Here is a 27,713-nt window from a genome sequence, read left to right as displayed (position 1 = left end):
CCAATTAAGCGTATGCATCCATACGCTTACATCTTGCTGCGATAGTTGCATATCTTCAGAACAGACAACAGTTGCATCTTTTTAGAGTACCTGCCATTAAAGCTTTCGTGGATGGACTCTAATCATTCACCCTAGACTTCCACCTTTCCCAGTGTAGAATCTCAACATCGTTCTTACAAGACTCAGGGGTCTGCCTTTTGAGCCATTGCATAGATGTGAACTGCAATTTCTCACTTGGAAGGTAGCTTTCCTCATAACTATTACATCTCTAAGAAGAGTGGGTGAGCTTCAGGCACTAAGAGTAGAAGAACCATTTTTATAAATACATCAAAACAAAGTAGTTCTTAGGACTAACCTCAACTTTCTACCTAAAGTAATATTCGAGGCATGTGGGCTGCGGAATTCATATCTTAGCATAGATCGCCGCCTAGTGTTGGGTCCGGATGGTTGCACCTTGTTGTCCTGGAAGAGTCTTCGAAGTATCACGAGATAGGTGACTCCTCCCCTGGACTACAGTGCGCATGGGCATCTTCTCCATCCTTAGATTGTTTTTTTCCGCCATTGGGTTCGGATGTTATTCCTCTACTCCAACTTCGGAACCAAAACTAAACTACTTTCTAAGGCCAAAAGGCCTTCTACCTCGACGGTATTGTTCTCGTTCGGTACTCCTTGACTCGATCTAACTTTCCATCTCGATCCGGTTGTTGATGCGGGCCGTTGGGCCTTTTCGACACCACGTGGGACTGCTGTCGATGGAAAGGAGCCCGTTCAGAAGGTGCCCACAATGGCACTCCAAATTCCCGCGTACTGACAAACATACAGTATGCAACAAGTGCTTATCCCCAGAGCACAACAAACAAAATTGCCCAGCGTGTGCCCAATTCCGATCGAAGAAGACCATCCGGAATAGACGGACCGCTAGGCAAGAGATGCAGCAGCAGGCGCCGGACCCGGAGAACATCTTCGAGGATGAACACTACCTCCCTGAAGCGGCTGACTCTGATCTAGAAATCGTCACCGTTAAGGGACCAGTTGGACAAGGATGACCAGATCACGCTGGGGCAAAAAGTGAGTACCCAGCCCCCAACACCGCTTATCCCAAAGACAAGGTTCTGGTCGAAGCATCGCCTAAAGGCCTTAGCCGAGATTGACTAGCTCCTTCAGAGGCCCCGCCTTCCAGCTCGGCTCCGAAGTCCATAACCAAGCCTTCTGATAGCCCAGGATCGAGCAAGACTCTCTCCAAAAAAGTTGTCGACCCCCAAAAAGGTTGTCGAACCGAAGGTCGTCGAACCAAAAAAGGTTGTCGAACCAAAAATCGTCGAACCGAAGAAGGTTGTTGAACCAAAGAAGGTCGTCCAACCCAAAAAGGTTATCGAGCCGAAAGCTATCGAGCCAAAGAAGAGCTTCGAATCGAAGAGGGTCGTTGATCCAAAAAGAACACTCTACCCAAAGAAGGCCGTTGAGCCTAAAAAGTGTCGATCAACAAAAACAAGATCACACTACAAAGCCCGTCGACCCGAAAAAACCATTGACTCTACCAAAAACATCGAGCCGAAAAAGGTAGTCTAGCATAAAAAACAAGCCCAAGCCCAAACGTATCGAACCAAAGACTACGGTCGATCCGAAACAGGTCGTCAAACCAAAAAAGACAGTAAAACCAACAAAGGATGTCGACTGAAACAAAGTCGTCGAACCGAAAAAGGTCACCGACCCGAAAGCGGCAGTCGAGCCCAAAAAAGCTCCACAACCAAAGGCCCTCGAGCCAAAAAGTCACAAACAAGTCACTAAGCCAAAAACATTGGCACCTAAGCCACGGACAGTTGAGGAAGAACTCTTCCATCCTGATCCAGTGAGTGAGGAACAACCTAAACTGTATATAGACCCTGAAACAGGACACCTTACAGTTTACCACCGGAAAAAGAGACAATTTTTTTCCTTCTTTTTTGTCCCATTGGACACAGACACTCCTTCCCCTGTTCCTCCAAAGAGAAAAGACTTCGGGACATCTCCCTCAAGGCCTTTCACTCCTCCTCCTTTCTTTCCTAATATGCCTTTTGTGCCTTACTCTCCTACACATTCAGATTATAATGAGGGAGATAACATGGGGGAAGATCCTCAGGATAATTTTGATGAACCAGAGGATCCTGATGCACAGGATGACACATAGGATGACCAGAATGATCCAAATGAACCACGACCCATCCCAGACACCTCCCCATACCCTACAAAGCCTTTGCCTACTGACGACAGCATTGTTTTTTACCAACTGTTGGATAGGGCATCAAAATACCACAATGTAGATATGCACACTGACCCAATAGAAGAAGATTTTCTATTTGACACTTTTCCTACTTCTGAGAAAAATGTCAGGACACTTCCTCTGTTAAAAGGGGTACTAAAACACGCGCCAGACATATTCAAAGACCCAGCCAGAGCACGTGTACTCCATCCCAGGATTGAGAAGAAATATAAGGCAGCCCCTACAGACCCTACTTACATTAAATCCCAGTTGCCTTTAGACTCGCTAGTAGTAGCAAATGCTCGAAAGAGAGCGAACTCACAAACAGGAGATGCTCCCCTTCCTGACAAAGAGTCTAAGATATTAGAAGCCTCATGCAAAAGAGTAGCCTCACAGGCTGCAAATTCATGGAGGATTGCGAACACACAAGCTCTATTAGCACGCTACGATAGTGCACATTACGACCAACTTGAAGGTTTACTGCAACACCTGCCAGAACCTTTTAGCGCTAAGGCTATTGACCTCACACATGAAGGCACATTTATAAATAATGCTTCCATTAAATGTGCGCTTGACGCAGCTGATACATCAGCCAGGTCCATTAATACTAGCGTATTACTACGCAGGCACGCGTGGCTACGCATCCCTGGTTTTAAGAACAAGGTGCAATCCACCATCCTCAACCAACCAGTTAACCAAGATTTCCTGTTTGGCCCTGCGGTAGATACCATTTTAGACAAAATGAAAAAAGACACCGAAACTGCTAAGTCTATGGGCGCACTGCAGTTTCAACAACATAAAGGTTCCTTTCGTCGCTCCTCCTACAGAGGCTCAGGAAGAGGCAACACATCACAAACTTCCTCTACATTCAAAAGTAACACCCAGAGTTCCTTTAATAAAGGCTCCAACAGAGGGGGTGACAGGGGGAACAATATCAAGGGCAGGACGTGGCGGCAATAACACCAGAGCCTCCACTGCCACCAAACCGTGACTTCATCACACTCCCTCCAGACCACCCAACACCTGTCGGAGGCAGAATAACACAATTCCTACCAGTTTGGAACGCCATTACCACAGACGGGTGGGTGAGACAAATTATCCAGTATGGTTACTGCCTGGAACTCACTTCTACTCCACCCAACATACCACCCAAACACAGTCCTATGTCCAAAGATCACATCACACTGTTACAACAAGAGGTCGCGTCCAAGCTACAAAAGAGAGCCATAGAGCCAGTCCCTTTTCAACACCAAGGAACAGGGGTATACTCTCTATACTCCCTAATTCCCAAAAAGGATGGATCTCTCAGATCCATACTAGACCTCAGACCGCTGAATCAATACATACACTCAGAGCATTTCCATATGATTACTCTACAACAAGTACTCCCGTTACTCCAGCAAGGCGACTTCCTTGCTACATTAGACCTCCAAGATGCATATTTTCACATACCTATACATCCAGCTCACAGGAAATACCTCAGGTTCACAATAGAAGGTTAACATTATCAATTCAAAGTTCTCCTCTTCGTGGTGACTACAGCCCCATGAGTTTTCACAAAATGTCTAGCGGTAGAAGCAGCACACCTCCGAAGGCAACACATCCACGTGTTTCCATACCTCGACGATTGGCTCATAAAGGCCAACTCGTACGCACAGTGTGCAAGCCATACGTCTCAGACACTCCAGCTGTTGCACAGTCTGGGTTTTTCCATAAATTACCCAAAATCACATCTACAGCCCTCCCACATACAGCAATATCTGGGAGCTACAATAGATTACTCAGTAGCAAAGGCATATCCAAATCCAGCCAGGATAGCCAACATGCAGACTCTCATTCAAAAGTTTCAACCACAACACTCTTTGCCAGCTCGAGTGTTCATGCAGCTCATAGGCATGATGGCCTCCTGCATATTCATTGTCCCTCATACCCGACTTCAAATGCGTCTATTGCAAGAATGCCTAGCACGGCAGTGGAACCAAGCTCAAGGACAACTAAAACACCTAGTGTTGGTAGACAGTCACGCTTAAACTCTCTGCAGTGGTGGAACCCACAAAACCTTACCAAGGGGAGACTGTTTCAAGAGCCGGTTCCACAAGTAGTACTAACAGCGGACGCATCACTGACAGGTTAGGGAGCCCACTTACTTCAATACACAGTCCAAGGGCTTTGGACAATCAAACAAAAGACACTGCATATCAACCACTTAGTGTTGCTAGCAGTATTTTTAGCACTGAAAGCATTCCAGAAATACTTGTACAACAAGGCTGTGTTGATCCGGACGGACAACATGACAGCCATGTATTACATCCAGAAACAAGGAGGGACACACTCTCCACAGCTGTCTCACCTAGCACAAAGCATATGGATGTGGGCAATTCCCAAAAACATTTTTCTCCTAGCAGAACACCTGCCAGGGAAAGACAATCAAATAGCAGATCTGCTAAGCAGACACAGCCAACAGCTACACAAATTGGAGATTCACCCTCAAGTTCTCCAACCATTCTTCCAAAAATGGGGGCAGATCTGTTTGCCACAAACGAAAACTCAAAATGCCAGTACTTTGCCGCCAGGTTCGCACATCCGTTGTCACAGGGCAATGCGATATGGATGAACTGGTCAGGCAGATTTGCGTACGCTTTTCCACCAGCTCCACTGATTCCGCTGGTGGCACGCAAACTACGCCAGCAGTCACTCACAATGATCCTGGTTGCTCCCACATGGGCAAGACAGCCATGGTACACAACGTTCCTAGAACTTTCAGTAGTTCCCCACCAAAGACTGCGCCTCTCGCCACATCTTTTAACTCGGAACCATGGAGAAATCAGGCACCCAGATCCCAATCAGATGAACCTAGTGATCTGGCTCCTGAAGTCTTAGAGTTTGGATACCTTAACTTGCCTCCTGATTGCATGAACATTATCAAGGAGGCAAACCCCCCAACTACTAAAGCATGCTATGCAGCTCAATGGAAAAGATTTGTAATTTATTGCAATAATAACCAAATCAATCCATCAGATGATTCCATCCAAAACATTATCTGTTACCTCTTGCACCTTCAAAGATGCAATCTAGCATACTCTTCCATAAGGCTACATCTTGCTGCTATAGCGGCATATCTCCAGAACAGACAACACTTGTCCCTGTTTAGAGTACCCCCAATCAAAACTTTTATGGAAGGTCTTAAAAGGATAATCCCTCCAAAGCACCCACCTTCACCAGTCTGGAACTTAAATATAGTACTTCCCAGACTTATGGGACCTCCTTTCGAACCACTCCATTCATGTGAATTACAATTTCTAACATGGAAGGTGGCATTTTTGATTGCCATTACCTCTCTCAGGCGAGTGAGTGAGCTACAGGCACTAACCATTCAAGAACCTTTCATGCAAATACATGCAAATAAGGTAGTACTTCGTACTAACCCTAAGTTCATGCGAAAAGTCATATCCACTTTCCATATCAATCAATCCATAGAATTGCCAGTTTTCTTCCAAAACCCGCAGTCAGTGGCTGAAAGAGCCCTACACACACTAGATGTAAGGAGAGCTCTGCTATATTATGTTGACAGAACTAAATCATTTAGGAAAACAAAGCAACTGTTTGTTGCTTTTTCCCCACAACATAAAGGTAATCCCATCTCAAAATCAGGAATAGCCAGGTAGATAGTTAAATGCATTCAAATATGCTATCAAAAAGCTAAACGCACTCTAACAGTTCCCCCAAAAGCACACTCTACGCGTAAAATATGGGCATCCATGGCTTTCCTAGGGAATATTCCTCTTGAAGACATTTGTAGAGCAGCTACATGGTCTACCATACACACTTTCACTAAACACTATTGTGTAGATGTGCAAACAAAGCAGCAAGCTGCTGTAGGCCAGGCTGTCCTTAAAACTCTTTTTCAAACTGCTGCAGCTGGGGCAGGTGACCACCGCTAGAGGAGATACTGCTATACAGTCTATTGTAAGATATGAATGCAGCAGCCCACATGCCTCGAACGGAAAATGCGACTTACCAGTGTGCATCTGTTCTTGGCATGAAGGGCTGCTGACATTCATATCGTATATATGGCTCTGTATATATGTAAGAAAGTGGCCCTGTATGTACTGTCCCCAGAGGTTTGGCTGAGGCTAAAGTTAGTTATAACCTTACTCTCTAAAGTGGTAGCTTAGTCGAGCAGTAAGGCAGTATCAGAGGACAGTGTTAAGCATTTGTTGTACACACTCAGTTAGCAAATGGTCTCGTCCACTCAAGAGCTGAACTCTAGGCCAATTGTTTTGTATCAAAATATATAGTTTTATTTTAGAACCAACAAGGTATCAAAATATACTTTCTCAGAATGAGTTACTTTTGTCAAATACTTTTCAAATAGGCAGTATACTTTTTGATTACAATAGTTACAGTTGTTGCAATAGGCAACACAATTTCAAACACAATGCAACATTGAGCTCAATGGGAATTTCTAGTTAAATGCAATTAGGTACTTTATAGATTACTTTTCTAACCACAGGACTGGATCCTAGATTCAGTCCTGGGACATCTCCTGTAAACAGTAAAGTAAAAGCGTTTTGGTTACAGTAGGGATTTTTAAGGAATATTATTGCATTTTAAAAGTTGACATAGACTCACCAATGTTATCCTATGGGAGGAAATTCACTTAGCAGGTAAGTAATGTTATTGTTACTTTTTCTCACTCCGTGTTGGATCCTGGATCCAGCACTGGTGCATCTCCTGTAAACAATTGAAAGAATGCGTTTGTCATACAGGCGATTTTTAAAGAATAATTGTAGTTTTTGAAAATCGACACTTTGATACTTTTCTGGTCAAAACCAGACAATGGATTCCTATGGAAGGAAATTAAAGTTACTGGTAAGTACGGTTAAAATTACTCCTCAGGGTCAGTGCTGGGCTAAAAAATGCAGCATTAGGTTATCTCCTGATAACAGGTGAGTAAATCTGAATTCGTTGTTCAGCTGATTTGAGATGTTATCCTATCAGAGGCAGGGGGCCTTCTGTCGGTGGCAGCTAGCAAGCAGGCCACGCGGCTGTGGGAGCTGGGCTCCTAGGCTCTTGCTTAGGGCAAATGGGGAAATAGGTTAGGACCAAGGTTGCACTGCTAGAGGCACTCGGGCGGCTGGTTGCAGGGTGCTTTTGAGCTTTCGGGCGCTCAATGTTATTCAATGGACGACTTGGAAGATAAACAAAGGCTGCAGGCTTGGGGACGGGGATTCTTCAGGAGAAACCAACTCTTCGAGGGGTAAGTTGGGATCTTGGAGGATAGGTAGGCACCCCGGAGTTGGGTACAGGGGGCCGTGGGGCGCCGGGTGCAGGGGTGTGTCTTGACGTCGGGAAATCTTACACTCTGCTGGTCGCGGTTGGAGGGGTCCCTGGTTGTGAGGCTGCAGGTGTCGTCTGGGTCGTCGAAGAGGGTCCTTGGGCACTGGATTTCAGGTCACAATCGCCGGGGGGGACGTCCTCAGGGTTTGTCCACTCTGGCATGGGTCGGGCTGGGCGGGTGAAGTGTGTGCTGGATTCGCGGTTTCTGGCTGGCACCAGGGGTGTTGCTTTTTGAGCAGAACCACTGCTCGTGGGAGTCCCAGTCTTGGTAGTCTCAAGGCAGTCTGGTCCTCCGGGGTTTGTGAGGTTGCTGACAACTGAAGGCGCTGGAGTTTCGCAGGTTCAAGGATCAACAGGTCACTTGGTGTCGTCCTCTTGTGAGCAGCTGCATGGCAGGTCTTCTGGTTTCTTGATCTTCTTGTTTGTTTCAAATCTGGATCTGAGGAAGGAAGGTTCAGGGTGCCCCTAAATACTAAATGTAGGGGTGTTACAGGTAGGGTAAGGACAGGGACCAATGGGTCCCTGTCCTGGGGTGAGTACACCCCCTATCCTGCTCCTCTCCTGTGGGAGGGGGGCAGAAACCTATCTCTGATTGGGCAAGGCTCCCCATCCTCAAGATGACCGGAGCCCGGAGTTGTGCTTCACCTCGCCTCTCCCACCTGAGGGGTGGAGTTGGCACAGGCAGGCACACCCCCATCCTCACTTAGGGTTTCCTGCCAGTCTTCCCGCCAGAGTAGGGGTCCAGCAACATGTCTGCTGTGTTGCAGCCTAGGCAGCCTCTCAGACAAGATGTGGATTGTAGGTTAAGTTTCAGGGGGCATCTCTAAGATGCCCTCTGTAGTGTATTTTACATCAAATCCCACACTGGCATCCGTGTGGGTTTAATGTGCTGAGAAGTTTGATATCAAACTTGTCAGTCTTCATTGTAGCCATTATGGGGCTGTGGAGTTTTTAATGACAATCTCCCAGCACCATATGCTCTTAATGGCATCACTGCACTTACAGTGCTCAGGAATGGCCCTGGTTACTGTAGGGGCACAGGGCTCATGCACCTGTGCCCACACCACTGGCATAGTGCATCCAGCTAGAGGGGTGACAGAGGTATGCGAGGGCAGTGGATTGGTGGGCATGGAACACAGGGATGTGTGCCATGTTGACTCTGCTTAGTTCTGCACCAAGTCACTCAGCCTGCAAAGGCAGTGTGTGTGTGTGTGTGTGTGTGTGTGTGTGTCAGGGAACAGGGTCCCTAAGGGTGGCACAATAAGTGCTGCAGCCCTTAGGGGTCTTCTCTGGTCACAGTGCCCTGTGTACCTAGGGTACCATTTACAAGGGGCTGACCTGTGGTCAGAGATGCTAATTGGGTTTTGGTTTAAACACCGTTTTAGGGAAGAAACACAGGCCCTGGGTACCTGGTTGGCAGAAACCCAGGGCACACTCAGTCAAAGTACATCAGCCATTCAGCAAAAAGTAGCCAAAGTAGGGGCATGCCATGCAAGAAAGATGGCACTTTCTCACAATATACTATACCAAAGTGAGGTAGAGTGTGCACAGAGTCCAGTGGAACCCCAAAGGTAGGCAAAGGTAAAGCTAGATAGAACCTTACTCTGGATTTGTGGTAGTGTGGTCGAGCTGTAAGGCAGTATCAGAGGACCGTTTAAGCATGTGTTGTACACAGTCAGCAAATGAATCCACACACTCAAAGACTGAACTTCAGACCAATTGTTTTTGTATAAAAATATGTTCGAGGCATATGTGCTGCAGATGGTACATTTATGAATAGATCGCCATCTGGTGTTGGGCTCGGATGATTGCACTTTGTTTTTCTTCTGGAGAAGTCTTTGTCGTCATAGGTGACTCCTCCTCTCGGTGTTAGTGCGCATGGGCATCGGCTCCATCCTTAGATTGTTTTTTTCCGCCATCGGGTTCGGATGAGGATCGAAGCGCTCCGGACCGACTTCAACAAAGAAGGTTATAACCGGCGCGTATTCCTTTCCAAATCGACGGTATCGTTATCGAACGCGACTTCACTCCATACCGACGCGGTTCGAAGGACGACGACTACGAGAAACTCGACGTAGTCCAGCCCGGGGTCCATGGAAAGGACTCCATTCAAAAAATGTCCAACGTGTGGTGCTAAGTTCCCACACAAGGACCTACACGAGGTGTGCAACCTCTGCTTGTCCCCTGAACACGAATCCAGGGACTGTGAGGCCTGTGCAGCGTTCTCGTCAAAATCGACGATTAGAAACCGTCGAGCCCGAAGACACGAGGTATCGAGAATGCAGTCACAAGCAATCCCGGAGCTGTTCGAGGACCAGCACCCAGAAGAGGAGGAAGAAGAGGCCGACGAGGCGGGGTCAGAAGCGGACGAGTCCGACGTCGAGGAAATCGACGTCCAACAAACCGTGAGTGACGACGTCCCCTTACCGAAAAACAGACCCCGCACGGTGTCGACCCCGCCCTCGAGCCCGGTCAGACAACCGAAAAAAGTTTCCAACGCCCCGCCTTCGAGCCCGGCAACGAAACAGAAACCGAAACACTCGGTCCCACATCATAGTGGTTCCGGTTCCGATAAACCGACCACATCGACACCGAAGCACCAGGTCAAGGAAAGCTCGAAGTCGAAGCAGTCCATGTCGACACCGAAGCACGCTTCGGCGCCGAAAACACCCCCGACACCGGGGACATCTTCGATACCGAAGAAGTCGGATCCGAACAAAACTTCGGCACCGAAAATACAAATGGACAGTTCAAAGAAAAAACACCTTTCGGAACCGAAAACTGCGGTACCGACACAGGAACACGGAACGGATCCTAAACAAAAGACTTTGTTTATTGACCCAAAGACTGGCAAGGTAGCCACAGAACTACCTAAAAAGAGGAAACATGAACATTTGGACGACAAGACTCATCCAAAGAAGAGAACAATGGGGACGAATACAACTCCTCCCCCTTCTCCCAAACCTCACACACCATCTTAACCTCTTCCTCACAATAGGCCAGATATTCCTCCCACACGTCCATCTACACCTACAACAGATGGAGAGAGTGACACAGGGGAGGGGGGACACCCTGGGGATGATGAGGACACAATCCCAGAGGAGGCAGACCCATGGGAGGAGTATAATGTGGGATCAGGTAATGATACCGACCTTGAGTCATATCCCTCAAAACCTTCACCTCCTGATGACAATACTGGGTTTGCACAACTCATTACTAGAGCAGCAACATTTCATAAGATAGACCTACATACAGAACCTCTAGTACAGGACTTCTTATTAGAAACACTACCTACTGCACAAAGAACATCAGGAACACTACCAATGCTAAAGGGCCTTCTCAGTCATACATCAGAGATATTCAAAGACCCAGTGAGGGCTAGGGTATTGAACCCAAGAATTGATAAAAAATATAGGGCAGCTCCAAAAGACCCAATATACATTAAGGGACCAATTCCTCTAGACTCACTAGTGGTCACAAACGCTCGCAAGAGAGCAAACTCTTTATCTACAGGAGAAGCTCCACCTCCTGACAAAGAGTCTAAACTAATAGATGCCTCTGGCAAGAGAGTAGCATCTCAAGCGGCAAACAGTTGGCGCATAGCTAATACGCAAGCACTACTTGCAAGGTATGACAGAGCGCATTATGATGAGTTAGAAACACTCATCAAACATCTCCCTAAAGAACATCAAAAGAAGATCAACTTATACAAGAAGGGAAGTTAATTACTAACACTTCAATAAAGTGCGCCCTAGACGCGGCAGAAACTGCGGCAAGGTCGACAAATACAAGCATCATGTTAAGGAGACATGCATGGCTCAGAGTGTCAGGGTTCAAACAAGAGGTACAAACATCGTTACTGAACCAACCTTTTGATGGGAAAACACTTTTTGGCACAGGGACAGATGAGGCCCTAGAAAAGATGAAAAAGGATACAGAAACGGCTAAATCAATGGGAGCATTGCAACAGCCGACACAAAGAGGTTCCTTTCATAGATCCACCTATAGAGGAGGATCCAAAAGTACAGGTACAAACCAACAGCAAACCTCTTTTACACCTACATCACCCAGAGGTAATTCTAGAGGTGGATACAGGGGTAACAACAACAAGGGTAGAGGTCGCGGAAACAACAACAACCGCAACTCTCCAACCCCAAAACAGTGACTCCATAGAGCTTCCCCCAGACCATATAACACCGGTAGGGGGACGCCTATCACAGTTCCTACCTGTCTGGGAAAACATCACATCAGACAAGTGGGTAAGACAAATTATCCAACATGGTTATTGCCTAGAACTCACAGCTACCCCACCAAACATCCCCCCCAAACAGCGTCCAATGAAACAAGATCACCTGACACTATTAAAACAGGAAGTAATATCACTGCTAGAAAAGCATGCCATAGAGAAGGTTCCACAGCACCAACAGGGAACAGGAGTATACTCCCTATACTTCCTAATCCCCAAAAAGGACGGGTCTCTAAGGCCAATACTGGACCTAAGACCTCTCAACGCATACATAAATTCGGAACATTTCCACATGGTCACGCTCCAACAAGTACTTCCTTTACTGAAGAAAGGGGACTTTCTTTCTACACTGGATCTAAAAGACGCTTACTTTCATATCCCTATTCACAAAGCCCACAGGAAATACCTCAGGTTTGTGGTAGAAGGACAACATTATCAGTTCAAAGTCCTTCCATTTGGTGTCACAACGGCACCAAGGGTGTTCACAAAATGCCTGGCAGTGGTAGCAGCTCACCTAAGAAGACAACAAATTCATGTCTTCCCATACTTGGACGACTGGCTAATAAAAGCCAGGTCGCAAGAGGAGTGTCTGCAACACACACAAAAGACAATTCAGCTACTGCACCAGCTAGGGTTCACGGTGAACTACACAAAGTCACACCTTCAACCAAACAAGGTCCAACAATATCTGGGGGCTACTATAGACACAGAAAAAGCCAAAGTGTACCCCAACCCAGTCAGGGTCCAAGCAATGCTTACAATCATTCAGAGATTTCAGCCACAACACTCACTAACAGCAAGAGTGTTCATGCAGCTATTAGGCATGATGTCATCCTGCATACTGCTAATACCATATGCAAAACTACAAATGCGTCCGCTACAAGAATGCTTAGCGACACAGTGGAATCAGACTCAAGGGCAGATTACGGATCTGGTGTTGGTAGACGACCGCACACACCGCTCTCTGAAGTGGTGGAACAGAACAAACATTACCAAGGGGCGGTCGTTCCTAGAGCCAATTCCACAGGTGACAATAACAGCAGACGCATCGCTCACCGGATGGGGAGCACATATGGACAAGTACACAGTACAAGGAAGGTGGAGTGTGCAGGAAAGAACACTACACATCAACTACCTAGAACTACTGGCAGTGTTTCTAGCATTGAAAGCCTTTCAGATACATGTTATCCACAAAGCAGTCCTGATCAGAACAGACAACATGACAGCAATGTATTATATTCAAAAACAGGGGGGGACGCACTCTCTCCAATTATCCAGACTAGCACAGGAAATTTGGAGATGGGCCATTCCTCAAAACATCTATCTGTTAGCCGAACACCTACCAGGAGTTCAAAACCAGATAGCAGACATCTTAAGCAGACAGTCGGAACAAATACACGAATGGGAACTGCACCAACAAATACTGCAGCCATTCTTCCAAAGATGGGGACAACCAGAGATAGACCTATTTGCCACTCATCAGAACGCAAAATGCCAAAGCTTCGCGTCCAGGTACCCACATCACCTGTCGCAGGGCAATGCGTTATGGATAAATTGGTCCAACAAATTTGCATACGCTTTTCCCCCTCTCCCACTAATCCCATTAGTGGTCAGGAAACTGCAACAACATTCAATGACCATGATACTAGTAGCACCCACGTGGGCAAGACAGCCGTGGTTCACCACGCTCCTGCAACTCTCACAAGTGCCACATCAAAAGCTACGAATTCTACCCATGCACCTTACACAGAACCATGGAGAAATAATGCACCCAGATCCAACTCAATTGAACTTAGCGATCTGGCTCCTGAAATCCTAGAATTTGGGTACTTAGATCTCCCCCCAAATTGCATGGAAATAATTAAACAAGCGAGACGTCCAACAACCAGAGCATGCTATGCAGCTAAGTGGAAGAGGTTTGCTATACACTGTACTAATAACAATATCAACCCTCTAGACGTATCAACAAGGGAGATTATTTGCTACTTATTACACTTACAGCAATGTAATCTAGCGTACACATCTATCAGAGTACATCTAGCAGCTATAGCAGCATACCTACAAAACAGGCAGCGCATATCACTGTTCAGAGTACCAGCGATAAAAGCATTCATGGAAGGTCTTAAAAGAGTCATTCCACCAAGATTACCACCTTCCCCAGTCTGGAACCTCAACGTAGTACTCACCAGACTAATGGGACCACCCTTCGAACCTATGCATAGGTGCGAAATACAATTCCTTACATGGAAGGTGGCATTCCTTATAGCTATTACCTCACTCAGAAGAGTAAGCGAATTACAGGCATTAACAATACAAGAACCATTCCTACAGTTACACCAGAATAAAGTGGTTCTTAGAACAAACCCAAAGTTCTTGCCTAAAGTAATTTCAGCATTCCACATCAATCAGCCAGTGGAATTACCAGTCTTCTTTCCAAAGCCACAGACGGTGGCAGAAAGGGCTCTACATACACTAGATGTTAAAAGAGCCATTTTGTACTACATAGAAAGAACACAAGACTTCAGGAAAACGAAACAACTATTTGTAGCATTTTCCCCAACACATAAGGGCAATCCTATCTCTAAAGCAGGCATCGCAAGATGGATTGTAAGATGTATACAAATATGTTACATTAAAGCAAAGAGAACATTAACTGTTCCTCCTAGAGCTCATTCCACAAGGAAACTAGGAGCATCTATGGCATTCTTAGGGAACATTCCCCTAGATGACATATGTAGAGCAGCAACTTGGTCTACACCACATACATTCACAAAGCACTACTGTGTTGATGTACAGGCTGCACAACAAGCCAGAGTGGGCCAAGCTGTATTAAAAACTCTATTTCAGACAGTTACGACAGACACTGGTGACCACCGCTAGGGAGGTAACTGCTGTACAATCTATTCATAAATGTACCATCTGCAGCCCCTATGCCTCGAACGGAATATGCTACTTACCAGTATGCATCTGTTCTTGGCATAGAGGGCTGCAGAGTGGTACATGCCCTCCCTGCCTCCCCGGAAACCTGTGTCTGTCCCAACATTATCTTATTTAGATACATTTACATGGGCATATCTTTATGTACTATACTACACTACTCCATCTAACCCTACTATGGCAAAACAATCTAAGGATGGAGCCGATGCCCATGCGCACTAACACCGAGAGGAGGAGTCACCTATGACGACAAAGACTTCTCCAGAAGAAAAACAAAGTGCAATCATCCGAGCCCAACACCAGATGGCGATCTATTCATAAATGTACCACTCTGCAGCCCTCTATGCCAAGAACAGATGCATACTGGTAAGTAGCATATTCCTTTTAGTTATTTTATTTTATAGAACCAAGCAAGCCTGGCACAGGTAAGCAATACATTTTTTACAGTAGTAATGCCATTGAAATACAGTTTGAATTATAATTGTATATGCACTTAGGTTTAATTTACAGTATGAATGCAGAGAAATGCAATGCATACTAAATGCAGTACATAAACTTGAATGGGCTTTTTAGTAAAATAGCAGGTAAGTAACTTTTGAGATTAGGCTTACACAGAGTAGTATACCTAGATACTGCTCTGGGACATTTCATGAAAACAGGTAAGTAAAATCGTTTTTGTTAGATTATGCAATTTTAAAGAATTTTTTTAGTTTCTCAAACGCCACACTTAAAAACTTTCACAGAAAAATAGTCAATGTTAGCCGATGGAGACAAATAGTGTTATCGGTTTCGAGGTAGTATTTGGTAGTGGGAGTTGAGTTTCTGGGGGTAGACTCTGGTCCCCCCAAGGTCAAGGATGCACTCTAGTTACACCCTCAGCAGCACGAAGAGGGCTGGGTGCAGAGTGCTGAGGCCCAATGTTCTCAAATGAGCGATAGGGAGCCTCCGGGTTGGTGGCTACTGTCAAGCTGGCCACTTGGCTGTAGGAGCAAAGCTCCTGCACTTTAGCTCAGGGCAAATGTAATGTAATGTGCACTTCTATAGCGCAACTGTCACCCAAGGGTATCCTGGCGCTTAGATTGCCCATCTCTGTTCTGCTACTCGCTGATTGGTAAAGATCTAGTCTCTAGGGAACAATTTGCTTTTCAATTCCTTCCTGAAGCGTGACAAGGTGTTCAGTTGTCTAAGCTCCGGAGGTAGTGAATTCCAAATTCTGGATGCCGTGAAGCTAAAAGATCTGCCCCCCATTCGAACTTTACTAACATGGGGAACACGGACCAGGTTAGCAGAAGGGCGCAGGGATCTAGCAGGGGAGTACCAACAACCCTCCAACAACCACACCAGCAAGAGAGCCACCTGGTTCACCGACTAGCTGCTAACCTCCAAACGCACCTGCCGGAAACTGGAGAAGACATGGCTCCGCGAACGCACTTCGGACAACCGCGCAGCCCACAAGGACGCCACTCGCAGAAATCACCACCTCATCAGAATAGCCAAGAGATCCTCCTTCAAAAACAGCCTGGATAACGCACACAACAGCAAAGAGCTCTTCAGCATCGTAAAAGAACTCTCCAACCCAACGCCAACAACATACCGCCCTCACAAGAACTGTGCCACTCATTAGCCATCTTCTTCCACCGCAAGATCGCTGATATCCATGATAGCTTGACCGCCGCACCCCCTGTGAACACAACCAGCGCCAACCGCCGACCTCCTGGGCCAACATCAACGACGACGACACGCAAGGTCATGAACTCCATTCACTCAGGATGTCCGTCAGACCCGTGCCCACATCACGTATTCAACAAAGCAGACACCGCCATCGCACCCCAACTACTGAAGATCATCAACATCTCCTTCGAAACAGCTACATTCCTGGAAAGCTGGAAGCACGCCGAAATCAACGCCCTCCTCAAGATGCCCAAAGTGGACCCCAAGGACCTCAAGAACTTCCGAACCATCTCCCTGCTCCCGTTTCTGGCAAAGGTCATTGAGAAAATCGTCAACATGCAACTGGCCCGCCACCTGAAAGACATCATCTTGGACCCGTCCCAGTCCGGGTTCAGATGAAACCGCAGCACCGAGACAGCCCTCATCGCCGACACAGACTACATCAAGCGCCAACTAGACAACGGTGAAACGTCAGCCCTCATCCTCCTGGACCTGTCGGCCGTCTTCGACCCGGTCTGCCATCGCACTCTAAAGACACACCTCCTAGAAGCCGAAATCCAAGAGAAGGCCATCGACTGGAGCACGTCCTTCCTCTCTAGCAGAACCCAGAGCGTCCGCCTTCCGCTCCGAAGCCACCGACATCATCTGCGGCGTCCCCAGGGCTCATCCCTCAGCTCGACGCTGTTCAAAGTCTACATGGCGCCCCTCGCACGAGTGGCCCGCCAACACAACCTCAAAATTAACTCCTACGCCGACGACACCCAGCTCATCCTCTCCCTCACCAAGGACCCGCACACTGCCAAAACCAACCTCCACGAAGGAATGAAGGCCGTCGCTGACTGGATGCAGAACAGCCGCCTGAAACTGAATTCGGACAAGACTGAGGTACTCATCCTCGGAACCACCCCCTCGGCCTGGGACGACTCCTGGTGGCCGACCACACTAGGAACAGCACCAACACCCACCGACCATGCACGCAACCTAGGATTCATCCTCGACTCCTCCCTCTTCCTGTCTAAACAGGTCAGTGCCGTTTTCCTCCCCCCGCTACAACACCTTCCGCATGCTCCGCAGGATCTACAAGTGGATCCCGACCGAAACAAAAAGAACGGTGACACAGGCCCTCGTCAGCAGCCGACTGGACCACGGCAACGCACTCTATGCAGGAATTTCAGCCAAACACCTTTGACGACTACAACACATCCAAAACTCCTCCGCCCGACTGATCGTCAACGTCCCCCGCCGCAGCCACATCACCCCCCACCTGAGAGACCTACACTGGCTCCCCGTTAACAAGAGGATCACCTTCAAGCTCCCCACCCACGCTCACAAAGCACTCCACAATGCCGGACCAGCCTACCTGAACAGCAGACTCAACTTCTACACCCCAACCCGCCAGCTCCGCTCCACCAGTCTCACCCTCGCCGATGTCCCCCGCATACAACAAACAACCTCCGGCGGCAGATCCTTCTCCTACATCGCTGCCAAGACCTGGAACACCCTCCCTACCCACCTACGTAAAACACAAGACCTGCTCGCCTTCAGAAGACTCCTCAAGGCCCGGCTCTTCGAGCAGTAGCAGCACCCCCCATCCCCTCAGCGCCTTGAGACCCTCACGGGTAAGTAGCGCACTCTAAAATTATTCTGATTGAGTGATTGATACCATACAAATTTCCTTTGTAGTACTTTAGGCCCAATTTTATGTACTACCCTATCGACAATGCAGAGTGCCTTAAATGGACTCTTTGCACAACGGGCAGCCAAGTAGGTCCTTTAAGGCCAAGGAAGCCGAGACTCCACGTGGCCGATTTTAATGCCAGTTTAGCCGCCATGATCTGTAGTGTTTAACTTTTTTGTAAAAGAGGCTGGGGCACCAAGAAGGAGTGCATTACAATAATCTATTCTGCTTAGAACAATACTCCGTACCACTTGAGGTCTAACAAGAGTGGGTAAAAACGTGAGTATCTTCCGAAGAGCTCGAAGCAGAGATAGGCAAATGTTCACCATTATGTTCACCGTTTTGTTCACCTGAGAATCCAGTTGTAAATTGCTATCCAGGAGCACCCTGCACCCTCAGCGGCACTAGGGCAGCCGGGTGCAGGGTGCTGTTTCTACATCAGACGCCCTATTGTTTTCAATGGAGAACCTCTGGTTTGGAAAGAGACTGCAGGCTTGAGGACAAATGTCTTCTGGGTGCGACCATTACTTTGAGAGGTAAGTTGGGAAATTAGGGGTTGATTAGGCACTGTCGGTTTGGGCACACAAGGCCGTGGAGCGTCGAGTGCATGGGTGCCTTTTGGGGTTGGATTTTCTTACCAGCTCATGATCTGTTAGAGGGGGCCTTCTGTATTTAGGCTGCAGGTGTCTGATTGAGGAAGGTCAGGGGTTGGGGGATCTCGAGCCAGGATTGCCGGGGTGAGCTCCTCGTGGTGTTTGCCCACTCAGGCTCGGGCTGTGGACGGGGGGTGTAGAGTGGGGCGGATTCGCGGTGTCTGGCTGGAGCCAGAGGTTGCAGGGGGGGTCAAATCCGGTGTTCATGGAAAACCAAGTCTTTGTAGTTGAAGGCATGCAGATCCTCTGGGGGTTTCGAGGCCGCTGGCTGCAGGGCACACCGGGATATTGCAGGAGCAGGTTTGATGGGGAGACAGGCCGGTAGGGCTTGGGCAAAGTCAGTGGGCGTCTTCCTCTTGTTGGCTGCTGCACGGCTGTTCGGTCCTTCTTCTTCTTCTTGTTGCAGGTTCTTATCAGAGGAAGCAAGGTTCAGGGGTGCCCCTAAATACTAGATTTAGGGACCTTACAGGTAGGTAAAAGGCAGGGACCAATGGGTCCCTTCCGTGGAGTGGGTACACCCCCTATTATGCCACCCCCGGTGGGAGGGGGGCATGTGCCTGTCCCTGGTTGGCTGAGTCCCCCCATCTTCAAGATGGCTGGGCTGAGAGTTGTGCTTCACCTTGCCTCCCCAACCTGAGGGGTGGAGTTGGCAGAGGTGGCACACCTCTCTTCCTCACTTGGTTTTCCCGCCGGTTCTCCCGCCCAAAGTAGGGGTCAAAACTAGTGGGGACAAGTTGCTGAAAGCAGCAAGTGGCCTGGGGAAGCTCACAATGGCGGCGAAAGTTTGAAGCTTCCCCTTCGTGAACCCTGCCCATCCTGGGGGAGGAGGCTTGGCACCTCATCCCAGGATGTTCATTGTTTCAGGCCTCAGAGAGCTACAGGCTCTCGATCCAGGGGCCCAGAAACATGTCTGGTGGTTGCAGCGGAATGCAGCCACTCCGCCTGGACACTAGTGGTAGGTTAGTTTTCAGGGGGCATCTCTAAGATGCCCTCTGTGTGCATTTTTCATTACATCCCACACTTGCATCAGTGTGGGTTTCATGTGCTGAGAAGTTTGATACCAAACTCAGTTTTCAGTGTAGCCATTATGGTGCTGTGGAGTTCATAATGACAAACTCAGCACCATATATTCTGAATAGCAGCACTGCACTTACAATGTCTAAGAACTAACTTAGACACTGTAGGGTACAAGGCTCATGCACCTGTACCCTCACCACTGGTATAGTGCACCCAGCTACAGGGGTGACTGACCTATGCCAGGGCACTGGGTTGTAGGCATGGCTCATAGTGTGCCATGTCGACTTTGTTCTGCAATAAAACACGCAGCCTGCAAAGGTAGTATGAGAGTGCAGTGGTACAGGACCTCTAAGGGTGGCACAATAAGTGCTGCAGCTCTTAGACCTTCTCTGGTCACAGTGCCCTGGGTACCTGTGGTACCATTTATGAGAAAGTTGCTCTATATATACTAGACTAGAATGAAATACAGTGTGTATAGAGTCCACCAACCCCAGAGGTATAACAGAGGTTAAAGTCAGAACTGACCTTACTCTCCAAAGTGGTAGCTTGGTCGAGCAGTAAGGCAGTACCAGAGGACAGTGTAAAGCATTTGTTGTACACACTCAGTCAGCAAAAAGGTTTCACACACTCAAGGACTGAACCCCAGGCCAGTTTTTATATCCACAGATATAGTTGTTTTTATTTTTAGAACCAACTGTTATAAAAATATACTTTTCTGATTATGAGCACTCATGTAAATATTTTGCCAAGGATCAATAAAGTTTGTGCACACAATGATTACAGTATAGGTAGTAAGCAACACAATCCTAACACACACTCTAGCATCGAGCTCAATGGGTTTTCCACATATAAGTACAGTTGATTACTATATGGATTATTTCCAGGACTAGATCCTAGATTCAGTCCTGGGGTCTTAGCTGAAACCAGATTAGCAAAAACGTTTTAGTTACTGTGGTGAAATTTCATGAATATAAAGCGGTTTTAAAAGTTCACACCTAGAAACTTTTCAATGTAAATATGACAATGTTACTCAATGGGAGAAAATTCAGGTTGCAGGTAAAGTACGATCACGTTACTTTTGTAACCCAGCACTGGTCTCCTATGGCCAGCACTGGGGGCTTAACTCAAAACAGGTAGGTAATTGCGTTTCAGTATTTCGTATGATTTTTAAAGAATATTTCCAGTTTTCAAAAGTAGACACTTTGAAGAAATTTCATAGAAAAGCAGACAATGGGTTCCTATGGAGAAAATACAGATTACTAGTAAACCCGCTAGGGATTACTTTTGCTGTTCAGTACCGGGCTGAAAGGTACAGTACTGGCTTCTCCCCTGGTCACAGGTGAGTACTTCGGAATTCAGGCTTTAGTTGATTTTATGTGAATATTTTCAGTTTTCAAAACTTCACACTTAAAATTTTTTCGAGCAAAATGGGTCAATGTTATCCAATGGCAGGTAAGTGAATTACCGGTTTCCAGGTGAGTACTTGGTTGGTGAAGTTAAGGTTCTGGGTATAGACTCGGGTCCCCCATGGTCAGGTAAGTACAGTTAGTTCAATCCCAGCGGCACAGGGACGGCCTGGTGCAGAGGTAGGTAAGCCCAATGATATCCAATGAGGGAAGGGGGGCCTTCGGTTGGTGGCTGCTGGCTAGCAAGCCACGCACCTCTGGGAGCTGGGCTCCTGGTCACTTGCTCAGGGCAAGGGGAGGGGGGGAAGTAGGATAGGACAAAGGGGTCACAGCCAGTGGCACTCGGGCTGCCTGGTGCAGGGTGCTTTTGAGCCGTCGGGCGCTCAATGTTATCCAATGAGGATCTTGAAAAGGGAACAAAGGCTGCAGGCTCGGGGACGGAGACTCTCCAGGGGCGACCAGCACTACGAGAGGTAAGTTGGGATCTTGGAGCATAGGTAGGTACCCCAAAGGGAGGCACGGGGCTGTAGGGCGCCGGGTGCAGGGGTGTCTGAGTGTCAGAAAAGCTTACCCTCTGCTGGTCGCGGTTGGGGTGGCCCCTGGTTCTGAGTCTGCAGGCGTCAGCTGGTTCGTCGAGGGGGGTCTTTGGGCACTGGACTTGGGGTCCCTGTTACCAGGGGGACGTCCTCTTGGTCTTGGTTCGGGTTGGCCTGGCCCGGGCTCGGCTGGTGCAGAGTGGGCTGGTCCGGAGCTTCCTGGTTAGCACCAGGTGGGTTGTTGCAGCAGAGCCTCTGCTGATGGGAGTCCCAATCATTAAGAGGATCAAGGCAGGCAGGTTCTCTGGGTGTCCCAAGATTGCTGTCCGCCAGGTTTAGGCAGGAGCAGGTTCCAGGATCAACAGGCCGGTATGGCTGGGGCCAAGTCAGTTGTTGTCCTGTTAGCAGCTGCACGGCGGGTCTTCCTCTTCTTCTTCTCTCTTCTTTTTGGTATCGGGATCTGAGGAAGGAAGGTTCAGGGAGCCCCTAAATACTAAATTTTACGGGCGTTGCAGGTAGGGCAAGGTCGGGGACCAATGGGTCCCTGTCCTGGGGTGAGTACACCCCCTAGCCTGCTCCTCTCCTGTGGGAGGGGGGCAGGAGCCTAGTTGGGATTGGGCAGGGCTCCCCATCTACAAGATGGCCGGAGCCCGGGGTCGTGCTTCACCTTGCCTCCTCCACCTGTGGAGTTGGCAAAGGTTGGCACCCCCCCTTCCTGACGTAGTTTTTCCCGCCAGTCTTCCCGCCAGAGTGGGGGTTAGAACGGGTGGGGGCTGGTTGCTGGGTACAGCAAATGGTCTGGGGAAGCTCACAGCGGCGGCATGCCTTTGAAGCTTCCCCCTGTCCATCCTGGGGGAGGAGACCTAGCACCTGTGCATTGTTGCAGGCCCAGGAGAGCAGGGGCTCTCCTATCCAGGGGTCCAGCAACATGTCTGCTGTGTGGCAGCCTCTGCATCCACTCAGCCCAGACGCGGGTCTCTAAGATGCCCTCTGGTGCATTTTACATTAAATCCCACACTGGTTTCAGTGCGGGTTTAATGTGCTGAGAAGGTTGGTACCAAACTTGTCAGTCTCCAGTGTATAACATAAAAGAGTTACTCAATCAAAAAACTGAGATTTCGGTCAAAGAATTCAAAGGAACAATACCTTGCCACAACTGTGGAAACTGCAATTTCATAATAAAAGCTAATGAAATCACCCACCCTCTACATGGAACAAAGATCAAATTGAAAGTAAATGGAACATGCGATAGTATGATCCTAGTATACATGCTAAAATGCCGGTGTGGCTTAATTTATGTCGGAAAAACCACCAGGAAGATCAAAACTCGGTTGACAGAACATAAGAGTAACATTCGATTAAAATCTACCAAATCGACCGTAGCTACCCATTTCCAAGAACGCAACCACAATCCCAGCCAACTCAGGTTTTGCATTTTAGAAATGGTACCAATTCTACAAGGTAGAGACAATGCCCAGTACCTCTTGAGAAGAGAATCCTTCTGGATACACCGCTTGTCCGCAGTGCAGCCTAAGGGGCTTAATGAACGTTTAGAATTCAATTGTTACCTATGAACTGCACTTTGTAAGAGCTATCTGTATTTTTGAACCCATTTAATTACTTGGAATACATCAGTGAGATTATTTCAATTACTAGGATTAGAATAGTGAGAACTGTTCAGTATTCATGTTACAGATATTTGTGTATCATTTATGTTAATCATTCATGTCACAGATATTTATTGTTTACTCAATTTTCCTATCACTATCATGTCTAGTGACCAGCTTTCAATCAATTGTTTGTACGTTCACTTTTATATGCACTCGGTTTTCTCCTTATATTTATGCACGAGCCAGAAAATGTTTGGGGCTCATTTACGCTGTCAAACTTTACGCGTTCAATTCACATACTCGTAAGCACAGCCAATCAGCGGCCAGCTCTCTTCCGACCCGGTCACATGACCCTCACCAGCCTATTAACGTTACACTCAATAACCACAGTCACGAAGGATCGCCGCGAATACCGGCAGCACTTTTGAAATTCACCCACACACCGAAATTCGGTAAGTTTGAACAACACTATCGTTTTAAGTTGCGCTTTATGCGCACACGTCACCGGATACTTATTTCTTTCCTATTCCACTTTTAAGGTCGTGTCCCTCGATCAACTCAGCAAAAAAGTTAACTCCTTTGTTACAAAAAACGACATCAAGGTCAGTTCTCCTGACGCACTCCTTGCTACCACTTTTCCATTACACCCTATATCGTATTTTGGCCACTGGCACATCTCACAGGTTTCTCCCGTCACACCCGTTTTGTTCAACCCACTGCGGAGTTTGCTAACTCACTTTTTTCTGCACCGTGTGTCTTCACCGAACCCTGCACAACTCGTATTTAATAACTCAGGTTGATGCACCTTTTCTTGTATGGATTGTCTCACGCAACCACCGATTTCCTGCCTAAATCTTATCGCGTCACTTTTTCCTCCTTTTCACCGGATTCGCATGCAAATAAGATGTAATTATCTTCGCAGTAAAACACGCAAATTAAAAACATGTCACATTGGATTTGTTTATAGGACCAAGTCCCCTGATGAAGGGCCATCGCCCGAAATGCATTGGGCTGAAATATGAGTTGACTCTTCTATAACATTATGATGGAATAATGTACAGATGAAAGTATCATCAAGAAGAAAAATCATATAAGTATGAAATAAACTTTGAATCAAATTCACTGGAGAAATTGTATTCGAAATCATTTAGTGAAAATTAACCCAGGAGTGCATTGAGGGGACGTCACTCTCGTCGACAGTGACGCTAAACGCAGTCTCCAGTGTAGCCATTATGGTGCTGTGGAGTTCCGAATGACAACCTCCCACCACCATATACTCTTAATGGCATCACTGCACTTACAGTGCCCAGGAATGGCCCTGGGTACTGTAGGGGCACAGGGCTCATGCACCTGTGCCCACATCTCTGGCATAGGGCACCCAGCTAGAGGGGTGACTGAGGTATGCCAGGGCAGTGGGTTCTGTGGGCATACCAATGCAAGAAACAAGTGGGGGCATACCAATGCAAGAAAGATGGCACTTTCTCACACCATTTACCTGGGACTGACCTGTGGCCAGAGATGCCAACTGGGTTTAGGCTTCAATGCAGTTTTAGGGAAAGAACATAGGCCCTGGGTACCTGATTAGCAGGAGCCCAGGGAACACTCAGTTAAAGTACATCCGCATTTTAGTAAAAAGTGGGGGCAACCATGCAGAAAGATGACACTTTCTCACATATAGAGCTTTAGAGACGTATGTGCCCACCCACCTCCCCGGGTACCTACACCTGTTTCAGAAATCTCTTACTTGGATTCATGCATTCATGGACATCTCCTCTTACTACTATGGAGTCGAAGCCCATGCACACTATCATCGAAACGAGTCACCTACCTTGTGACTGGTAAGACTTCTTCCAAGAAAAACAGTGCAAACATCCGGACCCAACACTAGATGGTGATATATGCATAACATGAGACTCTACATCTTTATATGCCAAGAACAGATGCATACTTGCTAAGTAGCATTTTCCTTATTTATTAACTATATTTCGTTTTTTTTTTTTGGCTTACTGTGGATCTATATCTGGTTTTTGTTTTGATTCCATTTCTTATGTTTCTGTGGCCCTTTTCATTGACACTGGGGATGAGCGGAAATGAGGTCTTCTGATTAGCAGTTATAATTTAATTGGACAAGATCCTGAACAAAGTTCCTTTGGGATTATCTTTGCCTCATATAGGGTTCCTTTATTGCTATATAGGGTTCCTTTATTGCTATATAAAGAGCTTCAACTAAACAATAAACAGTTGGGAATAGCGGGAACCTTTACTGTTTTGATTGTCCAGAATGTCCCCTTCATACAAACTTATTGTACAAATCTTTTTTTTTTTACATTTCACATTTTTCTTTGCTTGTAGTTCCCAAACACCTATTTTCAGGTCAAGCCTAATAGATTGCACTAGCTGTTGGGTTGCAAACGAACTGGTGTGAGCATGTTAATCGCTTACAGGATCTAGGAGATTGTCCATTGGTTACCCCATCCTTGCTTTTTATTCTGTGGGTTTCCTTGTCCATCTTGTTCCATGTTGTTTGTCTCTCCCCTATTGCAAAGCCCCTTTACAATCCTATTGACTGGCTGACTTGTCTTTTCACTGCTCACTTTTGGGAACTTATTTTTCTTTTTAGTTGGGCACTCCACCAGAGTGCATGCTGTTTTTCAGCTCTTATGCTTTTTCCTCTGCCATGTGTGCACTCTGTGTTGCATTCTCTTGTGTGCTTCTCCCACATGGTCCTTGTTGCTGTCCCCTTCCCTGACTTTGTTTTTATTCACCCCAGCCTGCTCTGTTGTGAGTCCTGAGCACGCTTGTAAAGTAATGTGACCGCATCAATGTGCCTTTTGATTGTCGATAAAAAGAAATAAAATTGAAACTGCATCAGAAAAGCATTGGAAAGAGTAACTTTTGGATTTGACAATGCTTGTTTGTTGAGGTGACAACTCTAAATTGTTTTGCATTTAGATGCTACTGTCTACTTACTATGGCATTTTTTGTTTTTTAGGAAGGACCAGCCACAGTTCTCACCACTGTCAAGAAAAAAGTGAAAAACGTTGGCATCTTTTTAAAGGTGAGAAGACTAGGTGTACTAAAGACATAAAGGATTACGGGTTTTGCTGTCTTTCATTTGAATTTAGATAGCCTTCTGAAAAATCAGTGGGAACCTTTCCTAGGTGAGGAAGGGATCCAGCAACCACCCAAGCCATGATGTTTGTTATGATTAGATGGCTGTTTGAGAAATCCCTCCGCATTGGTGAGCACACTGATTATGCGCAGCCCAGTGAGGAAATCACTTGCTCCCACTCCCTGTTACACTACTATCATTTCTTAGTGTTTGGGACAATGGTGTCGGTACCTGGTTGACCAATGTTGCCTGCTATTGGAAATTACCTTTGACATTTCTTCTGAACTTAGAATGAGGATGAGGAGGAGGAGGAAGAGGACAAAAATGAGGCTGAAGAGCTGCTGGGCCGTGGTGCTCGTGGTGGAGCTACACTGCTTACAGAGAGGACAAGGGTAAAGTTACTTTTTCTACACATTTTTTCTGAAGTACATTTTCTGTGCTAAATATTCACGTTTATGGCTGTGTGCTGTTTTATGGACAGTTCCCATTCTCATCTTAGCGTAATAATTTTTTTGTGATGTAGTGTGATCTACCGCCATGAAGTAACAAAGCACTGTACAGATGATTCCACCCCTCATTCCTCATGTTATTTCTCATTTCCTACCCCAAAAATATCTGCCGTTATTGTCATGCCCTTTTTGTGATACTGTCTTGATTCTCATTCCCCAACAATAGAACGAAATGACAGCTGAGGAGAAGAGAAGAGCTCATCAAAAGGAGCTTGCTAACCAGTTGAATGAAGAGGCTAAACGCAGGCTAACTGAACAAAAGGGGGAGCAGCAGACACAGAAGTGAGTACATGTTGCAGCTGGGCAGATAGTTTAGCCCGTGGGTGCTGGTTAGCTGTCAACAACCACATGGTTTTGAGAAGTAGTTGCCTATCCTTTTGCGATCATGGTGGTGTTGTATAGTAGTCCATAGTAGAGTTTTAGGATGGGTTATTAAGAATGGGAGACAAGGTTGTTAACTGAATGATAGCTTGGGGTTGGTCTTACCTGCTATATGTTCGCATGGGTGGTTTCTTTTGTGCAGGGTCTTTTATTTTTGTTCTCCGACCCCTGAACTAGCATTTACCAGTGTTCCAGTAGGTGTATATATAATAAATGACTTTGTATTGATTCTGCACCTTGACAATTTTCACAATAGCAAACTACTACTAATATCTGAGAACTGTACATCTTTTAGAAACCTGTTTCGTTAAAGACTTTAGTTCTTTTTACGAGACAGTTGTGGAAAAAATAAAATTGTGAAAACTACCCAAAATGATC

At 46.9% G+C, this 27,713-nt stretch overlaps 1 protein-coding gene across 1 annotated transcript in view; it reads left to right on the top strand.

Annotated features, from left to right (window-relative positions):
• SUPT16H (SPT16 homolog, facilitates chromatin remodeling subunit) overlaps positions 1–27,713 on the top strand; it is a 246,013-nt gene that overhangs the window by 136,816 nt on the left and 81,484 nt on the right. The window contains exons 11-13 of the mRNA XM_078644840.1: positions 26,326–26,391; positions 26,736–26,837; positions 27,121–27,236. Coding sequence (XP_078500966.1) covers positions 26,326–26,391; positions 26,736–26,837; positions 27,121–27,236 — 284 coding nt within the window. The remainder of the gene's footprint in view (positions 1–26,325; positions 26,392–26,735; positions 26,838–27,120; positions 27,237–27,713) is intronic.

This window comes from Lissotriton helveticus, chromosome 5_1, assembly GCF_964261635.1.
Source record: "Lissotriton helveticus chromosome 5_1, aLisHel1.1, whole genome shotgun sequence".
Classification (NCBI taxonomy): Eukaryota; Metazoa; Chordata; class Amphibia; order Caudata; family Salamandridae; genus Lissotriton; species Lissotriton helveticus.
This window is presented reverse-complemented; position numbering and strand designations above follow the sequence as displayed.